This window comes from Melopsittacus undulatus, chromosome 7 (assembly GCF_012275295.1).
Source record: "Melopsittacus undulatus isolate bMelUnd1 chromosome 7, bMelUnd1.mat.Z, whole genome shotgun sequence".
Lineage (NCBI taxonomy): Eukaryota > Metazoa > Chordata > Aves > Psittaciformes > Psittaculidae > Melopsittacus > Melopsittacus undulatus.
In genome coordinates this window covers 49,033,966-49,059,326 of record NC_047533.1, presented here as the reverse complement: position 1 = coordinate 49,059,326, position 25,361 = coordinate 49,033,966, and the positions used below count along the sequence as shown (strand labels likewise).

Genomic DNA, 25,361 nt, shown 5'->3' with positions numbered 1-25,361 from the left:
AAGCAGTCAAAATGAGCAGAAAACTTTACAGGACTGAATTGCTCATGCTCTCTGCACACCACCTATTTTTACTGGAGAAAACATACAGGGGAGGGGCAAATTCCTACCCCAAGGAGTAAAACTCTACGTGATCTTTGAGATTAGGGGCTACAGTTTTGCTCTGTTTTTTTTCTGACATACTACACCAGCTTTCATCTAGTGAGGCAACTGAAGATGGTGGTAAATTAGGCACTCAAATTCACAGGAAATAGTTTTGCTACCAGAAGGTACATTTTAAGTGGACATTTTTTCATGGTTAAAAAAACCACCCCAGACAAGTAACCAAGAAATCACAGATTAATGCATAATGCTTGAGATTCACATGGATAAATCATCCTTGGACCTTAATTCTGAACAATTTGTTAAATAGATTAAATGCCAGCAAACTTGTAGAAATTCCTTAAATGTTGTTACTTCTGCACCTAAACTTAGGAACTCAAATCTTTAATTGGCAATATAAATCTAAGTGCTTTCATCTTCTGTGACACTTAAGACTCTTAGCTTCCATTAACATTGTAAATTTAGATATCTAACCCCAACAAAGCAAAAAAAAATTCTCCATGCTTCCAGTGTTTTCATCAAGTATGCTTTTAGTGTGAGATGGTATTTCACTCTCTGATGAACTATTGCGTAAATAAAATTAACATATATGTATTTACATTACACACACACTTAAAAATGCAGCTAAAATTACTTTTACAGTGTACTGTTCCATCTCATAATCTCATAGTTTTATGATTAGTATATGCAGTTTTTTCTTTTTGTTTTTTAGTTACTGATATGTTAATTTATATAAAGATCCTACCACCAGAAAGAATGGGAACTTTGGCTACGTGGGCTTTTTTTATTTAGTGCATATTCCACCATGCCATTTTTTAAATACCCTAAAAGGTCATAAATGTAAATTTACACCCAAAAGGAGTCTAATATATCTGAGGGTTTTCAAGCAGTTTTTCTGAAGTTTCTGAATATAATCTAGTCTCATTTGTATAAAAAAAAAGTTAAGCATTCCAGAAAAAAGCACACATATATTCATTTGCGTGTGAAGAATTTTATCTAGCTACAGGAATATACAAACAGCAAACAGCTTACCACGAAGATGATCTATCACAAAGAAAAACTGAAGCCAATAGAAAAATCAATCTAACATGCCTCAGATAGTGCATGCAGTCTTACAAATCCACTAATGATCAAACATCAGGAACAAAATTTGAAGACTAAACATTCTGCTGCATGGCAGAAAAAGCAAATCTGAAACAAGATAGAAAGGACCACAGCAAGTGATATCCAATCATGACTAGAAGATAGAGCATGACATAAAATCATAAAATAAAATAATTTCCTCCTCATAAATCTGTTGTCAGGACTCATGGTAGCTCTAATGAACTGCTCCATCAAAGCCTAAAACCAAAAATAAATGGCAAGTGACCCTCTTCTAATTCCCCATCTGAGTTGCTTGGCTCATTACACACTTACATTAGAGTGATAAAAGTCTGGTGAGTGAGTCATTTGGCAGAACAAGAAGAAAATGCACTTTGATAGCTTCCTTGAGTCTCTCTATCTATCATCATGTTAGGGAGGGACAAAAAGAAGGAAAAAAACTGACAACAAAAATACTAAGAGTTAAAAAGGTAAAGACAAAAGTGCTGGAGGTTAAGAAGAAAAGAGAAAACAAGAAGTAAAATGTCTCCCTGTAAAGCTATTAATCTCTGAAGTTAAACCCCAGGCACAATTTCCTAAGATGGTCTCCAGCATAATGTATTCATTATTGCTATAAAGAAAACTGTCATAGCAAAGCTCTGCATTTACCATCAGAACTTGGGATAAGAGCAGGTAGGGCAACTTCCTGCTCCAAGAGGGCTCAACAGAAACAATAGGAATGAAACCAGAGAAAACCAAATAATATGTGCTATTGCCCACAAGCAACCTTGAGTCTTTTGCAGACTTGTAGCAAGCAATCCCTCCCAGGAACTTAAGAGCCCTCTGAAATAGAGATTTCCAAAGATGTATGATCACCAGGAGGGAAAAGCCTCAGGGCTTTAGAAATAGAAAGACTTGGAGTCAGAAGTCCATCTCACCTTTGGGGCATTCAGGATTTCTGAACATCCTGTATCTGAAGACAGGCAATCTATTTTCACACAGAGAGCTCTATGGCCTAGGGCTTTATAGGAAAACTGCAGGCCACTACCTTTGCGTGCATCCACCTATATGTACATGTGTAGATGCACATACACTTAATGAGCTTCTCTGTGAACTTAAAATGAGGCTGAACTCAGCCAAAAAAATTTCTCAGCTATCTCAGGTCTCCCTAGTGCTCTGTGCTTTAAAAGAGGGATGCAATTTAAAGGCATGATCACTATTTCTAGATAAATAAGATATGCAAACAATAAATTATTTAAGTTAAAATTACAAGCAGGAGCTGCATTGGAAATTTTTTTTATTAGTTGAATTATGGGGAAGTCTGAGGACAGTGGTAAAAAGTAGAAACTAAATGTTTCTTTCTGATTAGCTTTTCAACTTATTAGGAAGTCAGTAGTAAAAGCTGGACAGCTATGTAACTGTAAAGGGGAGCAGAGGATATCTCTATCAGCATCTTTTGGCATTTCACATTGAACATACGCACTCGGAAACTTTAGACAGCAAAAACAAGTCAAAAGAAGTAACATGGAAGGTAGCACTGGAAGTAGACTTATTCATTCCCTTCCCACACTTCTCCCAAAACAGTGTTTCTTCCTCAAAACTCTTTGTTCCCACATTAACAGGGGCACATTAAAATTAACATCTTCGCTGTTGTATCACCCATCCCACTGGGGCATTGAAGGTGAATGGGTAAGGAGAGAGCGAGGAAGAGACTGTGGTACTTAATTGCCAGCGGGGGTTAAACCATGACAAACAAGAAAAGAGATGCCTTGCCATTCCACAAAATTGAAGGGCTTCTCCCTACCACCCACCTTGATCTCCTACTTGCTTGTCCCACACCCATGTCTCTAATTTGCACCAATTATCAGTCTAAAACCCAACTTCAAGTAGTGTTTGCCCAAACCTACTCAAATCCTGTACACAGGCTACGTGGAGAAACATAGCAGCCAGCCAGGTTTGTATTTCCAAGTTAAAATGTCAGTCTTTCTACTAATGCAGAAATAGTCATTAGAGAATACCAGCTAATTGTGAATCTGCCTTCTCCAAAAATGCAGTAGGGGATCGGACATATCCCACTAGACTGACTTGAAATAACAGCTACACAATAAAGAAGGCAGGGAACTGTGTGGCAGCCCTGAGGCACTTCTCAACACTGTGTACCAAGCCTGTTGCATCAAAATATATTGCATTTTTAAAACATGTTATGATTTCTCTTTTTCTGCTGTGCTGAAAGAGATATGATTGTTTCCCCTTTCAGTAAAGACACAGGCAAAATATTAATAACCAGCTCTCATCCTGGTTCTTGAATTGTTTTTTCTCCTTCTAATTTCCTGCCAAAACATGTACTCGGTTTGCAAGGTGACATTTGCAGAAGCTCCTTATAGATTGATTGGCTAAATTGCTGGGGAGTCGAGAGAATTCATATAAAGAATTCGTACAAAGAATGACCTTCATCATTATAAAGTCAGACCTGCTGATATCACCATATGCCAGAAAAGCCCACCCACTTCCCACTCGGTGCTCAAAAAGGGACACTGCTGGATGTGGATCACAAGGAGGACAGCAAACAATCATCTGGATGATCTGCAGAGTTCCTGGCAACCCTCTGGTGAAAAGTCAGGTCATGGTGATGCCTAAGTGCTAGACAGGAAAGGAAAAAAGCAAACTTTTGTCGGAAGACATCCTACATAGTAACAAAGAGTTACTTGGAGGGTAATAGCAACTTCAGGCAGTAAACATGCAAATCCTGTCTCTTTGTGAGCATCTTCAGGCTCTCCTTGTCTTTCCATCACCATTTGCCTCCCTTTAAGCTTTTTCCTTGGAAGTTGATGCATTCTTGGTTTAGCTAATACTTTCTATTACTGACACGTCTATACTTCCATACTTTCAAACCATGCAGATCACTACAGGACACTTACCAAATTTACATTTGGTACAGGACAAGTCATTGTTCTGTATAAAAACATCTAACAGAGATTAATAACTTTGCTATACTGCCAATGACAGCAAATTGTATTTTAAATATTTCTCAGTGCAAAGCAGCATGTCTGTGCTTTGGCAACAGAACAGACTCTGAACTACTTACATGGCTCTGGACATGTACCAGATTTCTGTTTTCTTTTACTTTGGCTTGAAAAAACACATGGACAAAAGATAGACATGTTGGTTTATTTTTGCCCATTCACTCCTTCATAAATACTGCCATAAGAGAGACCTCCTGAAATATATGGCAAACCATAACTTTGATCAAAACTGATCCCTTTGGGAGTTGCAAGCTATATATACGAAATCTGTGGCATTTTGAAATTATAGTTCCTCCTGCAGTATAAGTTCACAGCCTTTCTGAACTAATAATGCCATCATTGAAGAACTTGCCTTACTACTTTTAAGTTAAATTAAATTGAAGTTTAACTACAGTCTTTGATTTAATTTAATCAGATTTAATCATGGCACAGAAATAAAAGCTCATGCTTTTGTGATGTGTTTCATGAAACCTTTCATAATAGCATGTAGTTAGGAAATCGGTTGTGATTTAAGGCTTTATGTATGACTTCTTAGTTCCCCAAAACACCAGACAAGAATTGTTGGTTCAGGAGTAAATCAGGAAGCTTGGAAAATAAATCTTCTTTTCACTGATATCTGAGGAAGAAAGATATTTATAGGCATTAAAACTGAACTGTGAAATTAGCTAGCTAATATCTTCAGATACCTTTTGCAGTTTTGAACTGCCTTCTAGAGAAGCACCACCCTCTACATGTTTTAGAGGGAGATTATTAAATATATGCACCTGAGTTAGCTGTCTAAACCAGGTAAGTTCTAATAAAGTAGTGACAAGCTCATTATTCCAGCAAGCAATTAGAATGTCATTAGCTTTTTCACTGCTCACAATACACAGACTTTTTTTAAAGTGTTTTAAAATATTTCTATACAATTATGGAAAAGGATATATTGTCACGATGTCCGAATAAGGTTGACTACATAAATATTGCTATATGCATATGTCCATGTCATAGATCAAACCAATTACTTCAATTACAAACTTCAAATTGAGATAAACTGTACAGCCATCACAATCACAACGTCCAACTTGCTGGTATTTCCTAGGAAATAACACTTGCACCAAAGGAAAAATCCTTTTTGCTCTTGCATTGAGGTTTGTGAGAAAGAGACCAGTTTTAACTCTCACCGAGAGAGGGCAGTGAAATATCTGAAATTATCAGAAGTTCCCACAAAAGAGCCATATATCTTTATAGCAAGAATGATAGCAAATAATCTCTGCAGACATTTCATTTTAAATTCTGTGGAGCATTCAGCTGATGCTGTATTATTTTTAACTAACATCCTCACACCCTTCAGTAAGTGTACTGTTGTGTTTGAAACTGGAAAAAAAATAGAAAACAAGGTTATGGATAAAACTATGAGTACTTATGAAATAAAATTTTACTGTTTTCTCTATTTCAATTTTTAAAGCATAATATTAAGAAACACCTGTGTTCTCTGGTGAGGTTTCTCACAGTGTGTTTTATTTACAGTTTTAGCTGATTTCTCCAGAATGTGTGGACTTCATTGCCTAGCTCCATCCCACACATCCCACACTTTCTTTTTGTTCAAAACTCAAAATGACAAGTTAGAGGGCTGCTTTTGTTCCTAGCTTTTAATGACCTTGTTACAGGCAAACAGCTCTGCTATACTGCTCAGGGTGATTGATTTGTTTTTAAGAAGTCAGAATATCCTTTTTTTTTTTTTGCCTAAGGTTATCTTAAGACTTTCAGGTTGAGAAGTTTAAATTGTTCTAATCCAAAACCTTTCATTAAAATAGCCGCCATAAGTCTGCTATTTGTGGTCTCCAAAGGACTGCAACAGTCAGTGGCCTCCCACAATTCTGAGTCCAGGGCTACCCCACAGCTCTTAAAATACAGCTGGCAAAAAGCCAGCACCTTTCTCTTTTTCACACCCAGGTAAAGATTACTTTTTTGCCGAGCTAGGACAATAATCAGGAACTGAACATGTAACCTTTCAGTGGATAGATGTAATCCATAGAAAAATATTCTGTCTTCTACAGGAAAGATTTTGGGGTTATTTTCAACAGGATTTAAGAGAGATCACGCTGATGACAGAACCTGGCCAATCTGGCACATAATTACGTATCATTAACATTGCACTTGCCAAGACACCTTTCAAAAGACATGGGGAAAAGGAAAGTGAAGGGAAATGGGAAAGGGGCAGGGAAATACACTTTTACCTCATTTTATCACTGGTCTTTGAAGGTTTAGAGTAGTTTTAAGTCCTTTTTTAAAAATGGTTTTAAACAGACCAGACACACATCTAAGTTTTTAGCTCTCTTTCTGAGGCAAATGGAATGAATAAGAAAGTACAAAATAATAATGAGGATAAACATTTATTTAACAAAGTATCATAACATCATGTGTTTTCTTTATAGATGTGTTAATTTTTTTCCTGCAGAAATTATTTGCTTATGCAATATGCTAAAGTGGCACAACAAACTGGAAAGCAGCTTTTAATGACTAACAGACTGACTATTTAAATGTTACGAATCTGTTAGAAAAGAGCCTAATAAAACTTAGAAGGAATATACAACTGGAACCAAAAAGATTTTGGAGGAATTGATCTGTAATAAATGTGGAGTATGATGTTACATACTGAACATATTAAACAAAAGGGGACGCAATACACTATGAGAGACAGATCGGAATTACTCATTAAAATTTCTTATCATGTTTGTCCTCACACACCCCCTCCTGAATTTTAAAAGCAGCATGAAAATCTCTGCCATGAAATCAGTTTGATGTGAAATTCATTCCCCTTTGGACTGAACAGAAATGCTTCAGTACATAAAGATGCTAAAAACATTTGTATTCAGTGCATCAATCCCTGCTTAATGCAATCTGTTGGTAGCCTACAGTCACAAAGAAACATAAAGATTGTATTCTCATGTGGGAAGATATCCATCACTTAGTTGGTCTTGTCATATTTGCCTTCCTGCAGACACAATAAGTGGCAAAGCTAAAAGCAAGCAGGGTGCAAGGTCTTCAGCAGTAAAGTTAGTAGCAAGAGAGGACAATAGCTTCCACATGCTGTTCAGTGTACAAGCCCCAAGGCCAAACAGAGAAATCAATTTAACTATCCAGAATCAAGAGTATCAAGAGACTCATTATAACTTTACTGTAGAAACTAGCTGTGAATTATTCCAGTCTTTCAAACATATTTGAAAAGGTAATTTGTGAACAGATAGGTCACAAAATGTTGGGAAAATACAATTCACCTTAGTATACACTGACCAAAAGGCTGTACTTTACAACCTTTCTGCTTTCAGACATACTGAATATTGAGGTACCATAGATTAGGGTTTGTGTAAAGTATTTCCACATATAATTACCACTGTAGAATAGAAAATCCACAATATCTGTTTCTCCCTCTGCAACAACCTGTTAAAGTGATAACAATAAAATCCATCCATGTGGCACTTCATTTTCTAGGCTGTAGCCTCATTCTGGAATAAATTTCATAGAATTACAGCCTCAGACCCCCATCATTAGCTAAAACCCACTATGTGAACAAAACTGCCCTCAACTGCCTCTATAATTCTCTAATGCCCTTTCTTGGACTACCCCTTTTGTAATCTTTTCTGAGCAGGTTCTTCCACTGTGCACACGAACATCTCACGCACTATGCCATTGCCTACATCCCTGCAGCAAAGTGTGGAAATTCTCTGACATTATTCTTTGCTAATGCAACATTACTTGTGACACACTTTGCAAGACAAAGCAGGCTCATGCAGTCTCCAACATCAGAAGCAGAACTTGGAACCTCAGGAAAAAAAGAGAATGAAGCAGCCAGAAATATACACCTAGCAGTAGGTCTGGATGGTTGGTCCAGCGGTTGCAGGGCAAGGTAGTTGCTACAGAACAAAGATGAACAGGAAGATGAAGGTAACTCTTAAAGCATACAGTAATGGATACAAAGAAAAAGAGTTTATAAAACTGTTTAAACTCTATGGTATGAGTGGGACTGATATTCCCTCCAAGAACTTAATAAATATATTTTTTAAATTGTATTAATTGACACTGTTCCAGCGTCTGGTGTCGTTTAATCATGGATATATGCTATTTAAACAGATCCTAACTAAAATATTTACTTTCATACTTATGTTTATGCCAAATATTTGACTCAAGTAATATAATACACAGCTTAAAATAAACTAATGAGATTGCAGAAATGCACATTCAATGGGGAAATCACACATTTTATCAGCAGTTAATAAATTTAGAGAGCTAAGAGTACCTGAGTAATAATGCAGAATACTAATAAGTTTAGAGTACCATAACATCCTAGAGCCAAATTGATTCAAAACAACAGTGTTAAGAATTTAAAATATAATATATTATTTTTAAAAGCAATCAAGTTATAAGGCAAAATCTGTAATGGTGTATACAAACTGCATACTGTATAAAAATATTCATATAAACCACTTAAAGTTCATTATTAAGGCACTCTACCAGAATGCATACTTTAAATCAGATTTTTATAAGCCATAAGCACATTAATTATTATAAATGTGTATTTAAAAAACCCCAAGCAAATACAGCATTTCAGACTAGTAGATTTATGATTAGATAAGGTGCTGAAGCAGCCTGGTTCAACACAGATCAGGAAAACTGAGCAAAGTGAGACAAGATCTGAGCTTCAACAAACACCAAGGAAACAGATGGAAGAAATATAAAGAGTAAAAAAAAAATGTCGCAGGTAAATACAATTGGAAGCAGAGGAAAGTGCCAAAGATAATACACTAAAAGGGTACACAGCACAGGAGAGCAGAGTGTGGCAGTAACAGAAGAGAGAACTCTGGCAACACATGCATTAACACAGGGATACCCCTGAAATGGTGAATGGTCCAGCAATACCAAAACAACCCTTACTTCTTGTTCTTGCCATGGCTTGGCTCCTAATCTCTGGTTTTGCTTTGACTTCTTTATGCGACTCTCCTAAACAGAAATGTTGTATAAGTCCATAAAAAAAAACCACAAGGCTTAATTTCCATGCACTGTACTCTCAATGTATGTTTCCACTGCCTGCAAATATTAAAAGTTAGTAAGTTCTTAGTTTAAATCCAAACATTATCAACTTCAATTTATACTTGTTTTAAATCAAGCATAACCATTTTGATATATTACACTATATTTTATTGCATCAAGTCATAATATGCTTTACATATATGACCAAAATTAAAGTTAATTTGAGCTCAAATTTCAGCAGAACTTCTCCAATTTATCCCATCCTATCCTTTTCTCTTTGCACCTGAAAAATATCCTCTCCACAACTATACTTGAGAAAGAAAATGCCATAATAATTTTCACAGGTTTTTGAGAAATGGAGAGTAGTAGTACTAGAAGTAACAGTGAGATTATTTTCTACCAGACATCTCTCACAGGTGCCAGACACACCTTACCTGATTTCTAAAACATAGTATTTCCCCCCATTTATTTCTAGCTTAGAGAGTTTCAAAGCCTTGTTAGTGCTTAGAATTTCCTGAAAAGTTTTATTTTTCACAAAAAGAGGTTGTATCAAATTGAATTCACTGTTTACCAAGATAAAAAATTTAAAGTATTTGAGACTTAATAAATATCACTCTTTTTATTACTTCTGCTGTGCATTTAAAGCAGGAATACACCAGGACAAGAGTATTTCTTACTAATGTTTATTGTATCTTAACCTTTGATGAAGGCATTATATCATTGCTTTAGATCTGGCAAAATTTTGAGGACTGTAATTTTAAGGCTGAATCATAAAAATATTTCAACATTACGAAAGAACTATAAATATTATGAAGTCATCAAAAGCTTCATCATCCTCATCTTTACTATTTGTAAAGAACTCAAAAGGTGCAAGGAGGTGGCCCTTACCAGTTACACAGCAGTAACTTTTTATCTCTGGGAATCACTTTTAAGATTCTTTTAATTGCAGGATGCAGCTATAACCACTTTATGGGAAACGTATCTCAGCATTGCCATAAATGCAATATTGAGACAGAATTACATATCACTTCTATTTCCAAAGTTCTTCTGACAGATAAGAAAATATAATTCAAAACTTTTACTTTACAAATGACAATTTATGCATCGTAAACTCTACCATATTTTGAAATAGATGAGCTGAATAATTTAGCTGGAAACTACAGTATGTTATAAACAAAGATACAGCATCCAAGTTGAAATCACTGGGATGTTTCTCTTTGTCTTCTCAAATATGATTATTTTCTTATCTGTCTTAAAAACACCACAACAAACATTTACTGTAGTTTAAGCTGTGTTATGCTAACAATAATGGAAAGCAATTTCCACAGTTAGACACACCATTTCTCCTCTTTCTCTTTAGCAAACCACTCTACCCACATGCATTTTCTGATCCAACTGAAATATGAGACTCTCTGTCGACGCAAAGTGTCCTCACCAGTGGGCACCACTCTCCTCTTGCCAGGGAACAGCTGACTCATGACTTTTTGTTACCCTAACTTTAGATACTTGCTATAGGCAAGTGCCTATGTCCTGATGAATTTGGGAGCCTTCAGCAGCTTCTTGGAGGTTTTCACATTCCTGGTCACTGTAAATCTACTCCTGTGGCTGTGGAGCCTGAGGGTGGTAGATATCACACATATATATGTATAGAGAGATATGCAGACATACAGAGGGTATTCTCAACGGAGCTCCATAGGCCCTGCATTTTCATTGAATTAAATTATCAGTTTCCCATTCAGCTTATGGCTTGGCTGGCTCCTCTAGCTCCCACAGCCTATGAAGGGAGGACTAAAGGTACTATATGTTTGTTTTGGGGTTCTCCCTGCTTTGGTAGAGAGTGACAGTGAATAGTTTATGGCCACAGAGGCAAAGGACATTGAGCTTATCAGTGCCACTTACCCACTGCAGGAAAATACTGACTACTACTGTCAACAAAATCCCATTCAGCATCATGCTTAATAAAATACAGACTTTCCACAAACAAAACCTAACAAAACTAAACAAACACAACATCAAAACAACAACAACAAAACAACACAAAAATCCCCAAACAAAAAAACCCCACAAATCATCAAGATCTTCCCCGCCTCCTGCAATCAAACAAAACTTAACCAACTTGCTTTCAATTCTACTATATATGAATATTCAGTGTCTAATATGACACATTTTCTTATTTTCCTGATAATAGGCTAGCTTGGAACAAAGAGACCTTACTGTGAAAGCTACCTACTTCAAAAGTGGTACCGGCAAGTTTTGTTCATTATTAGCCTTCCAGACCTTTCAGATGTACCATATGGGCTTATCTGACAATCATCAGCCTTCAAGGAGAAGTCCCTTACAATATATGCAAATTAGAAACAATTAATTGAAAGGTTGGAGCAAATTATCTTTTAATTCCAAACTGGGCTGTCCTACAATTCCATCATTCATTATCCTGGGGAGACATGTTTGGGAGGACGTAGCAGGCCATCTAATTGTGTCAGTCTTGGATTTTGGTTCTTGTAGAAAACAGCAATTTATCAAATCTTGTGAAATCTGTATAGATCTACTTCCACTTACTATGGACTAAGATCTGTATTATAACACTAAGATGTATCACACTTCTCAAGGCTGTGCATATGAATTCTTAAATCTGAGGATGGAACAATACCTTTCTCCACCCTCAAAAGCTAAAGCTAAATGACTCATTTCCTGCTACCAACTCTTCATGCCTCCTGTTAAAAGAAACAGATAAATTTTATATCATCCCACTCTCCTGTCTACATGGTTTTCTAATTACTATTTACTTGTTGACTAGGATATCCAACTTCCATCCAAACATTGATGGAAATATTTCATTTACTGAAGATACTGTTATTATGTCCTTCTTCACACGATAAAGTAGCTAGAACACCTCCCTCTTTTGGATTAATTGAGGGTTAAATGCACTTACTACTTCTTCCTAATCATGGAAAATACATGTTTTTCCAGTTACAAGTATCTGTGAAATGAAGCAATTTTCATCAGATGATAGCTTTGATCAAAAACAAATCAACTCTAAAGAACAAAAGACAACATTTGAAAACTTTAATTCTGAGTTATCTATAACTCATTAAGAATTCCCACCTTAAAACAAGAAACACCAAGTTGAGGTAAGTGTTTTATCTTATTAATTTCAAGGATGATGAACCACATTCTTGAAAGAGCACCCACTGAGTGCTCCCTTAAAGGTGAAGGGAAGTCCCTAATGGGATTTCCAAAATCGCATAGAAGCATTACTGCCAAAGAGGTCAATGAAGCATTAAGTCCATTATTAAATCATACACAGTTCCTGCTGACATTATTCCAAATGTCAGTTTTGAGGCTCTTCAAAGATCCAAAGCACTTCAGATGTATGAAGTGAATTACAAAGCTAATTTTCTCAGCTGAAGTATCTGAGGATAAAAATTCACCACAACTTTCCAGCCAGTTTTGCAGATCCACGCTCACTGAGCAGCTTTCACAGCTACTCAAGCAGAAGAAAAATCCATATAACCATAGTAAAGGTGTTTAAAAAATGGCTTGATCAATTACATTGAAAACTGTAAAGGGTTACTATTTACAAATATCAATTTGGAAAAACAAGCATTTCAAGAGCAAGAGAGAAACCCAAAAATGAAGGAAAAATGGCTAAAGGATCAAGTTTTCACATGTTTCATTAACCTGACCAACATTCAAATCCAAGTTCTCTTTCCCACTGCAGTGATTAAAACCCCAACATGCTATTTCTGCTATTCAAAATTTTTCAGGACAAAAACATTTCTGCTGTGAAAAATAAATGAATGAAGTGCTGTATCATTCTTTGCTCTTATGCCCATTTTGAAGTCTAGATTAATCACAGAGGAGCCTCTGCTGTTAGGCACTTGCCTAGCAGCATCAACAGAAAACAGGAGGTACTGATACAATTCCTAGCTTTTATTTTTTATTATTCTTTTCACTGATCTTTCTTAAGTTTCCATTGTAATAGCAAGATATGAAAGGAAATTAAAAACACAAGTTTGAGAGTGGAAAATAGTTCTCTTGTTCTTTGCTGTCAAGACAACTGCATTTTCAACAGGAGATAGGTAAAATGTAACCTCTTATCCTGATGAACAAAAATGAATAAAATACATGAAACTATATAATTTAAAGCACATAAAAAGATTTGTCTCTTTTTAATGAAAGCAATCAGTCAAAACAGGCAGTTCCCAACTCCACTGAAAGCAGTTTTCAGTAAGAACATTCATATCAGTTTTGACAAGAATGGAAATTCTGAGCAGATTTTTGTCAGAGATGGACTCATCCCTGCCAAAATTGCCAAGAGAAATAATATAGAGCACCAAGGTTCCAAGGGGAATTTTTGTTTGACATCCTCAGGGTCCCATTGCACTCTCCCCTCCTGCCCCACATTTTCCCTTCCCCCACACTGTTCCCAGTGCAGGAGAAAACACCACTTTACTCCAGAGTGCTGCAGCTACTCAGAGGCTTTAAAGATGTTTTGGGGATTCAAATCCCACTCCTTTAGCCCTATAAATGTCACTGCTAAAAGTCATCCAATCTGCACGCTGAAAATTGGACAAACCTGTATCTTAGTTATTTGAGCTGAATTTTAACCCAGGCACTTTACCTTATTATTTTAGATCAGGAAATCTGGACACCCACTTGTCTTAAAGCCTAAAATCCCCTTTCTGTTTTACAACAGGTCCCACTATGTTCCACTGCTTGAGTACATCAGAGTTCAGCAGACATGGAGACAGACAAGACAATACAAGAAATACAAGACAAGGAGAAATAGGTCTCAATTGCACTGTTTCAACAGAAATAGCCTGGGATCGGGGTGGGCATTTGGACAGTCCAACAAAATGATTTAGACTCCCCCCCTGCCCTCATCTGATTCAGATAGTCCAAGGTTCTCCAGATAGTACACCACTGATTACTTTGAGTCAGTCTGTCTCTCTTTCTGCAGACTCAGGTTTTGAAAGAAAATGCTTTATTCAAAAGCACAGAGAGGGAAACTTTTTAAACTTCAGGAATACTATTATGGATAGAAGCATTTTTACCATTTTCCATTAGACTCAAATATACATTTACTTTGACTTTTAAGCTATACAGAAGTTCAGTTTCAAGTAAATCACAGTTCTCTACTAACACTAGTTTCATTGTGATAACATGCAAATTCCCATCACTTTCCAGGCAAATTAAATTTCATTGAAATTTCACAAAAGGTTTGCAGAAGCTGGCAGACAGAACAGAATCTGTCACTGCATCTTCATCTATTGCATAGCACTAGATAAAGAAAGGAAATGGTAATCTTCAGCAGGTTAGAGCAGATTTAAGTACTGTCCTGAACTGGAACAGCAGGTCCCAGCTCACCTAGGTATTTCATAGAATCATGCAATCATGGAATAGTCAGAGTTGGAAAGGACCTGAAAATCATCTAGTTCCAACCCCCCTGCCATGGGCAGGGACACCTCACACTAAACCATGTCACCCATTTCCTTATATCACAGACTGCAGAATCAGTAAGGAGGCTTCCATGAAAGTGAACAAGGCAAAGCACAGTGTACTTCAGCTCAAAGTAGCTCATTTAACCATGCATGCCACACATCCCATGCACAGAGCCTCCCTGCTACTTTGGTACTACAGAGTGTGGCAAAACCTTGTCCAACGGCCTTCTTCCAACGTGACCATGCTTGTTCATTTTCCAACATGCTTGCCCTGCCACTCTCATGAAATACTCTGATTACGCTACGGCATTTCCTGACTTGGTGCATCAGGTGCAGGGTACTAAGTAGTTAGTTTAATTTCTAGCAGACTGCTCATGTATTTAAAGTTGCTTCTGTGAGAGTATTATGCGAGCACTGTGCCAGGTCCATCTTTTCTATCAACACTAGAGGCAAAGCAGTCAGACACGGCAATATTTATTTTCAACTCACTAGAAAACACACCATCAATAATGTCTCTGTAAATTGCAAGTATATCTTTCAGTCACATCATAAATTGCATGTCAGCCTTTAGAAACAGCTGAAATGGATCACAGCTTAAAGTACCTGGTGCTGATATATATAAATTTTTTAAACCACATTACAGAGCTCTCTCATGATCATGAGCACAAAAGGAACAGGTGAACCTCAAGTAGCTAACCAAGAAGCTAACCAAGAAGAAATCCACTTTGGGTTATTATATAGCATTAGTTAATAAACGTCAGCAGAACTGTATAACTTCTCTTTTTATCAAATGAGGCAAAAGGGAATAAAAAACAAAAGATGGAAAAAAATGTTTAAACTTTGTAAGAGACAGAAACTTCCCTAAGATCAAAATATACATGTGGAATGTATGTTGCTTCCTGACGCAAATGTAAGAAAAAAATATATACTGGATAACAAAGCAATGCCAATATTAATGTAATCAATGCTGCTTTCAGGTAAAGTGGAAATAGAGATTATTTTACTAGAATGAAAACAAAAAATGCAGTACAGTTTCCCCATATCTGAATAAATAGCACAATTACAGAATATTCCACATAACCTTTAACAACCTGTGAAATAAAAATCTGTATGTATTGACTCTCCAGGGAAGGTCCTGACATTCACACTGGTAGAAGGAGAGAGGAACACAACTGGTAGGCTTTAGCCAAAACTTTCAGTCACATTTCATATGAAATGCTTTGCACTACAGTCATCCCTCAGATTAAAGTAGATACAATTTCCTCTTTAGGTCATCAGATTAAAACAATTTAGGAAAGAGCCCTACAACCTTACTGGACAAATGTGGAGGGGTTGAAGCATCCTGAGTTACTTGAGTCCTCCACCTAGAGTATCTGTTTCCCTGCATGCCCACAGCTCTATCCTTGCTCCAAGTCATTAGCAGATGTCCTGAATTCAAAGAAAGCTTTGACATGGATATCCTGGTGTAGAGAGGAAGAGATGTGAGAGGCTGGCATGTCACCTCATTCCCCCACTGGGAGGAAATAACAGAAACCATCTTCAGAAGAGAAGGGAAATGCACAGGAGGTGGGTGTATGCTAACAGGGTTGTAGAGGCAGAGCAAAATGCACCACAATCTCCAAATGTCCACACACGGCAGGAAAACCAGTGTGGGAACAGGAAGAAAGTCCTCTAAACTTCAAAAGGTGTAGCACAGAGCCTTTGAGGATGAGCCCATTCTGAATTACAAGGAGCACTGCAAGAAACATGAAAACCACTTTATTTCTCCAGTGCTGTTTTCTACACCATGAAGACATAAAACTGTACTCCTCTGAGCTATCAGCTCCCTTTTGTTCATTTGTTTGTTGGATGGTTATTCACAGGAATCGAAGCTTTTATTTCAACAGTATAGATAAAAGTATCACACTGAAATTTAAATGTCAAAGAATACATACTCAAATGTCAAATACCAACAGACAAATGCCAACAGAGAAATGTCAGAAATACACCCATGTCTCCCACTGAATATAACTATATCTGCACAAAAGCAAGCCACAGCATTATGTGTAAAAACAAGAGTTTTTCTGAAGTTCCTTGTGTCAATAACATCAGGATCAGTCAACAATTTGACTGGATTATTCCAAGTACCTGATTCATTTACAGACATAACAGTACAAAACTTGTATTTCAAGCAAATCACACTCCTGAATTTGCTCACTCATCACTAAATGAAGTACCCAACTCAATGAATTTCTGAATGAATGTTCCCCTGCTTTCCAGCAGCCCATGAAAGATGAAGGAGAGGACTTACAGACAGTTTCTGCTAGATTCATTGGCCAATAAAAACAAACGTGAACATGAATTCTTGGTGTTTCTTAAACAGATTGGTTTTCTGAGTCCTAGCAATATTAACGTTTGAATATAAGTAAACTTTTTAAAAGTAAGCAAATTACTCCAGAATCCAAATAGAACTAACTACCGGCAGAATTTGGACTTTTGAGAAATATGAGCACATTTAAATATTTGACTTGCATTAATTAAAATTGATTGTTCCTCAGGGGAAAAAAAGAAATAAAATTCTTTACACACTTTGTGTGAACCTCTGGTCCCAGTGACTTCAATAGGCCTTTTGTCAGGATTTCACCATTCATTACCTCATATAAAAGTACTTAGAAACATGTTCATTAGGGAAGATGCATTTGTTTAGAAACTTCAGTCAGTCTGGTAATTGCAGCTGCTTCCATTAGAGCTGAGAAATAAAAATGGTTAGGTAGTTCTGTAGTCAGACTACCAAATAAATGAAAACCTGAAATGCACTTTAATTGGTGTAGCTAACAAAAATATAACTGTCTCCTGTAATTATTATGAGTTTCCTTCAGCACTAGTGACTCATACTCTGTGAAGTAAAACCAAATCAAAGATAAAATGTGCGACATTTTGTCAAAAGAGTAAAACCAACATATGATATTTTAACCTTAAAAAATTTCTTCTCTGTATCTGAGGTTAATGTTTTAGGAACCCCAGCCTGTTGTTTTTTTTCTTGTTGTTGTTGGGCTGTTTTATTTTTGTTTGGTTTTGTGGTTTTTTTGTTCATTTTGGTGGTGGTGGTGTTTTAACTTGTGACATTGATTGGAAATACCATATTTATTTTAAATCCTTCTACTATTCAATTTAGTGTAAAAATGCAATATTTAATTGGAATTATTTTTAATTTTTTGTTTGAAAGGTGCTTCTGAGAACAATTACCACATTCTCACAATATATACAGAAATATCTTTCTAAAGAAAATTCCTTTCTTTACAGCAGAACTCATTGTAAAGGTTTCTGTGGATCACTGAATGCTGTTTACAAAAAAAAAAAACCAAAATCAGAACAGATTAAATCTGTTCTGCTCTGGATACTTTCTTCTTTTTAACTAGCCACAGCACATCACAAAACTCTATGGATAGTATTTATAATGCAACCTCCAACAGGAAAATTTTCTTATAATCCCTATATTTAATTTTAAACACTTATCTTGGCAAACACAAAAAAATGCATACTTTCAGCATCTTTTCAGCTTTGCTTTTCTCCTGAATCATGTCTTGCAACACTGAATTTCATGGTCTAATTATATTCCGCAAAACTCTTTTCTCCTTGACCAACTAAAAATCTATTTTTTTTTCAAAGGCAATGAATGTCTCTTTGTCCTTGAACTAAGATAAAGGGTAAACAAGGAAGGTTCAAAAGGCCTGTTTACACTGTCTCATTGTTTCACACAATTTATGTGTGCCCATGGTCCTTAACCTCTTCTTTAAAAGCAAACTGCACCATAGTTTAAATCTACATTATAAATGTAAATTATACCATCAGAAAAGAGTCAGAAAGGATAAGAAGTCTTTTTGTGCATTTATATTTCTAAGAACTTTATGTGGGTATCTATTTCTCTTCTACCTTTTTGTGAAATGAAAGAACACAACTTAATGCTTCACTCAGGCATTCACCTAGACAGGCCTGAAGTAAAAAAACAGCCATAGTCAATCAATTAAATTAAATGAAGGGATACAGATTTGTCTTAGGAAGGACTATCTGGCTGCTCTTAAGAATGAATAGCTCTTTGATGCATAGCATGGAAAATAAATCAAGTCAAAATATGTTGAAACAGGCTGAATTTACAGGTGAAGGAATAAGGACTCATAGAATCATAGAATAGTTAGTATTGGAAAGGACCTCATCCTACATTCTGGTCACTTAAAGACTTTGTGAAGCACACCTCCAAATATCAACAAGATTCAGTTCTGTTTAGTTTTTAAAGCATCTCTCGTGATCTCTGCTCAAGGTGACATGACTATAGGCATGTGCGTACATCAAGGTATTGACAACAGTTGAAACAGCAGGAACAGAATAACAATTACAATAAATAGCGGAGGAGACATTTCAGGAGTTTAGAGACACTTTTAAACTTCTTCCTTATCTCTCCCTTCTTTCGGAGCATTTATCTGTTGCTGCAGAAAAATTTATCTGTTGTATGCAGATAATGATGTCCTTCATTATATAGCGACGCTGACACATGGAACCAGCTTACACATATTAAGATTTCTCTGTCATTTGCTTTTAGACAATCACTTCAGCTTCCTCACATATAAAAACCAGTGTGATTTGATACACTAAATGAAGAGATCCTCATCTTTCAGAAGGTCTGTGTTTGAAGAAGAGTTGCTCCTGGAAAAGCCTATTAGTCTTTTATTTTCCTAAGAGGTACCATATGATTTTTGCTACTTTTGCCATCCCAGATGGGCAGCTGTCCAAAGTTAAGGATATGGATTGCAAATAGAAACTTGCTTCCACCATTCCTTACACAGGACTTTATTTTTACAGACTACCAAAACTGAAAAAAGTAATTTTGATGGAGATGTTCGACATTTCCTCAAACAAGCTCAGTCCGAGTGTTTGAACTGTGTCTGGCAGCTGAATACGTAACATTGCACTTATTCTGTAAAAGTAATTTTTACTAAAGCATTATTTCATGAAGACAAGAGGTTACAGAAATTTTATCTATATTATGATAGATTTTCTGTACCTATGAATTTTAGTCATCTAATGGCTATATATCCCACTTTGACCACAGTGCTAATGTGGGCTCCCTAAACATAATTTAATGTAAAATTTGCTATTTTGGAAATGGGCTGCAAGGGTTACAAACCAACAGCTTTCACTGCTCTTTTAGGACAGTCAACCAACAGCTGAACACATTCAGTCTTACAATCAGTACCTTGATCAACACAACCTACTGCAAGGCCTCTGCAATAATAAAATTGATGTATATCTAGAAGTTCAAGAGTTTTCTCCCATTTCTTACTCCTCCTAATGACACACAATGTATTATCTGCCATCAGACAGTTTTCTGTTCATTCTGTGATGGAACGCAAGAAAGCATTTTAAAAGATCAGTAAAAACAGTCTCTTGTTTAAACATATGTAGCCTCACCTTGCGGATGCCTCTGCCAAGATCTTCTCCATAATTTGTCCCCAGAATTTCAAAATGCACGTTGGGATTCCCCCCATTTTCTGCAAATTCCAGTTCTCCAGTCAAGCCATTCACTCCACCCTATTGGGAAAAAAAAAGGAATGGATTGAAAACTCAGAAGTAAACAATTATAATAACCTTTTTTTAATCTTGTTATCCATGGCATTTGTGCACTGACTATGCAGTATATATTCACAACTACTAGAATCAGTACAGTTTTCTCAAGAACACATTTCCTGAAAAAATCTGAAGTCTGAATTGCTTCTGTATCATTTAAGCTCTTCACAGAAGACTCAAATTCAGCAGTGCTAAGCAGATGCAATGCAAGCAATAGTCTTCGTGTCTATACATATACACTGACAGGTCAAAGCAGTTTTTGTCCTTTGACCTGTCAGTGTATATGTATAGACATTCTAGCCTCATTAAAAAAAAGTTTTGTGACTAATTTTAGTGGATATGAACGTAAAACTAACAACAAGTAAACTAAAGAAATTGCACAAAAAATACTCTTGTTTATTTTTGCATCCCTCCCTCCCCCCCCCCCCCAAATTTTTCTCATACAAGAGATTTCCACGTAAGATCAGGTTGAGTTTTGCATGGATTTAGGCATTTTGTGAGCCCAACATAAGTGATCTGAACAAATGAGGGGCCTGCCTAACTGAAAACAGTGATTTTTCTGTTTTCCTCCAAAACTCTACTGCTAGAGAATGGATGAGATAAGCAACACAATACAGCATATTTTCAAGCTTGCTTTTACTTTTCACATTTTTGTCAGAAGGGGTTAAAATACTAAAGAAAAAAAAAGTGAATATTCACTGTAAACAATCACGAGTTGAAAGGCCTATAAATGCTACAGCAATACTCAAAACATATTCCAGGGTTGATTCAACATGACACTCAGCTCATCTTTGTATAAGAACTGTGATGACCCGAACTTTAAATTGAACAGAGACACAGTGAAAACTCTTAGCCTTAAAAAATTTCATCAGATTTCAGATTCAGGGAAAATTAGATGTTTAACCCACTCCCTCGAAATAACTTGAACAATATTTTAAGTATGTACAAGAAAAAATATCTGCCCCTGGTGTAAATCCATATGAAATGCACAGCTTTTCTTCAAAACATGAGCCAAGAGTTCTGTAGCTATGATTTATCCTGCAGTTAAGAGCTTTATTATTTGAACTGAAAAAAAAAAAAAAAAAAGGAAAATGAATGCTCTATATACAAGCTACCTAGCACATGAGCCTTGCTGAATCATGATTTCAAAAGCTCTATTCTCACATCTTCATTTTGGAGAAAATCCAGGAATGAGTACCAAATTTGCATCTCCATTGCTGATTATTATGAACTAAAAAAATGTTGTCATCCTTTTATAAAGCATCCTATAATAAAAATAAGGAAGTTGATCACTAAGATAATACCTTTAAAATCTACCTTAGCAACTACTAGAGAGTACTATTATCAGGGAATAATATAGAAATATTTCATGAAGTGCCATTTTCAGTTAAAAAGAAGATAATACTTTGTGCATATATATATTTAATCTTTTTTAATCTTTTCTATAATCTTTACTTTTTGAATGCAGTAGAAGAATATTTTTTTTTTTTATTAAAGAAAAACAACATTGTGATTAAGGGTGCACCTGCACAGTCTTTTACAGACTCTGGGTCACTTTACCCTCAGTGAGAGCCAGCCAGACAATTCTGACACACATCCTTGTCGTTAGTATGACACTGAGGTTACTTATTATGCTTGAGCAGAATCCTGTAATAATCACACCTTCGTGACTTTTAAATTGGGGTTATTGTACCTCTGACAGGTTCAGAGTAAAGACAGAGTGAGCTTGTGTTTACCTGCAAAATCATTTGAACATATCCTTAGGCAAATAGCAGAGTTTCACAAATATAAACCTATTCTGTTAACTTAAATTTGACTATATCCTATTCATGATCCAGAAATAAAAACCTGTTCCACATACCTTTTTTTCTCATACAGTCTCATTTGGCTTTCTGATTAACAAAGCCAGAATTCCTTGGTACATATGATGTAGAAATGCCTGCAAAGCAGCATACATCTGCAAAGCTTGGGATCACCATCTGACCTCTGAAAGCTTCCATCTGGCTGACTTGCTCTCCCTGATATCATACACCTATTCCTAGTACTACCGCTCTGACTCCCTACCATATTCTGCTTTTATATATTACAGTTCATATTTCCTGTTACCTTTTTCCCCACAGTGTGAAGTAAACCCATGGGTCTCACGTAGGTAAAGTATGACTATTAAGCTGCTATAGACCATCTAAGCTGCACAATAATTTCTAGTGAGCCACAAGCAAGGTCTGGAAAAAGGAAAGCAAAACTCTGGAACCAAATGATAAAAGAATGCAAATACCGAACATGAGCAAAAAAAAAAAATTCTTAATTGTAGATATTTTGTAAAACAGAAAGTGCAGAAGGCATTTTTCTTTCTTCTTATTTTGTGACAAAGTAATTTTAAATTGGGAACTTCAATATAAAGATTAAAGTGACTTCTGAGAATGCTCCCAATAATTTATGGGACATGAAGATAGAATCATGTCTAAAACAGAAATTATTTTTGAGACCTAAGACAGCAATTTAAAATTTTATTCAACTTCTAATTTCATTTTTATAACCTTTGTCCTTATTTGAGCAAATATAAAAATAATGAAGATGCATTTCACCTCAGTTACATTTGAAGAAATGCAATCCACTTCTAATGAAAACACTTTTGTCTTTGTTAATACATAGTCCCTAACATATAGAACAGGTTAACTGACTTACCTACCATACTTCAGAACTGAATCTCTACCCAAAATCATTGTGTATAAGTTTATTTACCTTGATTTTTTAAATGTCTGCAAATATCAGGGCAAGATAGAAACTGTTAGTTAATTTTATTTGTCTCCAATTCAGTGTTATCCATAACAACATTTTTTCTCATTCATCTATTTTGCAATTTTATCATATTTTGAAAACTTCTCATGTAAGAATGTCTTTAACCAGAACTTACTTTCCTAGACTGTGTACATTTGCAAATAGTGTAATAAGAGCTCAGATTAGATGGGAATGCTCTTGGCTTGGAAAGGGAAGAGACAGAAAGACAGAACAATAATGAACCACTCATATAATACCAACAACAAAACTAAATCTGATAGGAAACTTCTTGGAGTTCCTGATGCCTCCTCCCTACCTGGGACATATCTTGCTGCTCCTGTAGGCCGGGCAATCTTGCTATTGCTCTCTACTAGCCCTAACTGTCCCACACTGCCTTTTTACAAGGCTTACATGAGCCTGTTCTATTGCTTTGGGCTGATGGAGTGAGACAGTGTATTGCCTAGGAAGAGTTTCAGGACACTGCTCCAATTTTTTTACATAGTCTTTCACATCATGGATCCCTCTAAAACACATACTTCATTTATGGCATTATTTTATCCCTCTGCTAATGCACAGTGGAAGGAGATCACAAATGAAATGGAAGTCTGTATGACAGCTACTAATCCAGTAACTTCCCGATAAGATTTTTCCAAGTTATTTTTGTGTTACTTATGACAATGGGCAAGGGTCAAATAAATGTTTAATTCCATATAACTTACAGAAACAATGCTATTTAGAGGAAAAGGAAGGCATGCTTATTATCTACTCTCAGATTCCTCTAAGGTTGAGCTGAAACCATGTGATTTCCTGACACATTTAAAACTGGAGAGTGAAATGGCAGTTAGGACAAAAATGTTTTACTTACATTTCTGATCACTGCTCTGGGCTTTGCAGAGCTGCTATAAAGCTTGGCAATATAGTTAAAGCCTACCTGAGTCCCATCTAGACTGGCAAGATAAACTACAGTTTATATACGCTTAGGCACCACTATATTGTAAGTTCGTGAAGAAAACACTATTTACCCAGCAGTCAGAACCTCGCTTGGGAATGTCAGCTTCTCAATCATCAGTCACAAAATATTGTATTTGCTCTGACAGCTCCTGGGCTTTTTTTGTTTTTTTTTGGGTTGCTGGTTTACTTTTTTTTATTATTAAAATACATAAGCTATTTTGCGATTACAGAAAAATGGTGATTGCAGGCAGACAAAAAATGCTACAATCATTAAATATGAGCTTTACATTTTATTCTGAGAAAAACCTGACATCAGAAACATTGTTGAGTTTTAAGCTCAACACACCATTTTTAGCTGCTAGGGAAGAAAGTCTAATTTACCACCTGAAAAACAATTTGGCATCTTTTTGATGTGTCACCACTGAACATCACTGACATTTCTGAGACCAAAACTATCTGACAATTCCACCTACGATTCGTGAAACAGCACAAGGTACAGCTCATTTTCCACAAAGGAATAAGTTCTATGTTGCTGCTAGGACTAAAAATTTGTTGCTTGTCAGTGAGCTAAACAAATATGACTGGATCAGGTAAGCGTGAGAGAAATATGCAGTAACTTGTCATTTTTCTGAGTTGATCCTCCATATAATCCTACTTACATTTATTCTCTAGCTATTTGGGAAGATTAATTTTTCTAACAGTAGAATTGTTTTCCAGTAATACTTATTTGTCTCACTATGAAATAGCTTTACTTAGAAATAAACAAGTGAGCATGTGTTTGGGGACAGTTCCTATTACAAAAGTGAATTCAGAACTAATTGCTAAAGCTGGCCAAATTCATTAGAAGGATTGTATTTCTTGATGAATTTAACTATTTATCCAGTTCCAGCATGGGTAGAAACAGATTGATTTTAATAACTGTAGTGAGCTGAACTCACACAGAAAGAGCAGCTTCTGTAGTTGTTTGTAGAAACAGTGATGCAGGAATCAAATATTCAAGAGTGAAAAGTAACAAAAGACGAAAATGATTCAGACAGCTATTCTGCCATTTCAAGAAACAGTTGAAAATCTAATTTCCTCTCATTCTCTATTCTTGCCGATTGGTTTATTAATCATAAAGAAATTTATTTACCACCAGAGTTCTCCTATTTTTAACAAGTGCTGCCGCTGGTAGAACATCAGCATCCCTTTCTATTGCCTTCACACCTTCAGTGTGTAGCTTTAGAGATTCCCCGTCTCTTCGCTTATTTTCCCTTCCAGAAACCAGAGATTCCCTCTGCAGCTAAAACAGCCAAATATTCCTGTTTCTGTATCTCTGATTATAGGGGATAGGTGGGGTTTTTTCTGTGTGTTTTTTTTTTTTGGGGGGGGGGAG

At 36.1% G+C, this 25,361-nt stretch overlaps 1 protein-coding gene across 2 annotated transcripts in view; it reads right to left on the bottom strand.

Moving 5' to 3' along the window:
* The window catches only part of GRID2 (glutamate ionotropic receptor delta type subunit 2), a 726,277-nt gene that overhangs the window by 186,252 nt on the left and 514,664 nt on the right, over window positions 1-25,361 (bottom strand). For both annotated transcript variants that reach the window (XM_005148665.3, XM_013128934.3), the window contains one exon: window positions 20,102-20,221. In XM_005148665.3, the coding sequence (XP_005148722.1) occupies window positions 20,102-20,221 (120 nt within the window). The remainder of the gene's footprint in view (window positions 1-20,101; window positions 20,222-25,361) is intronic.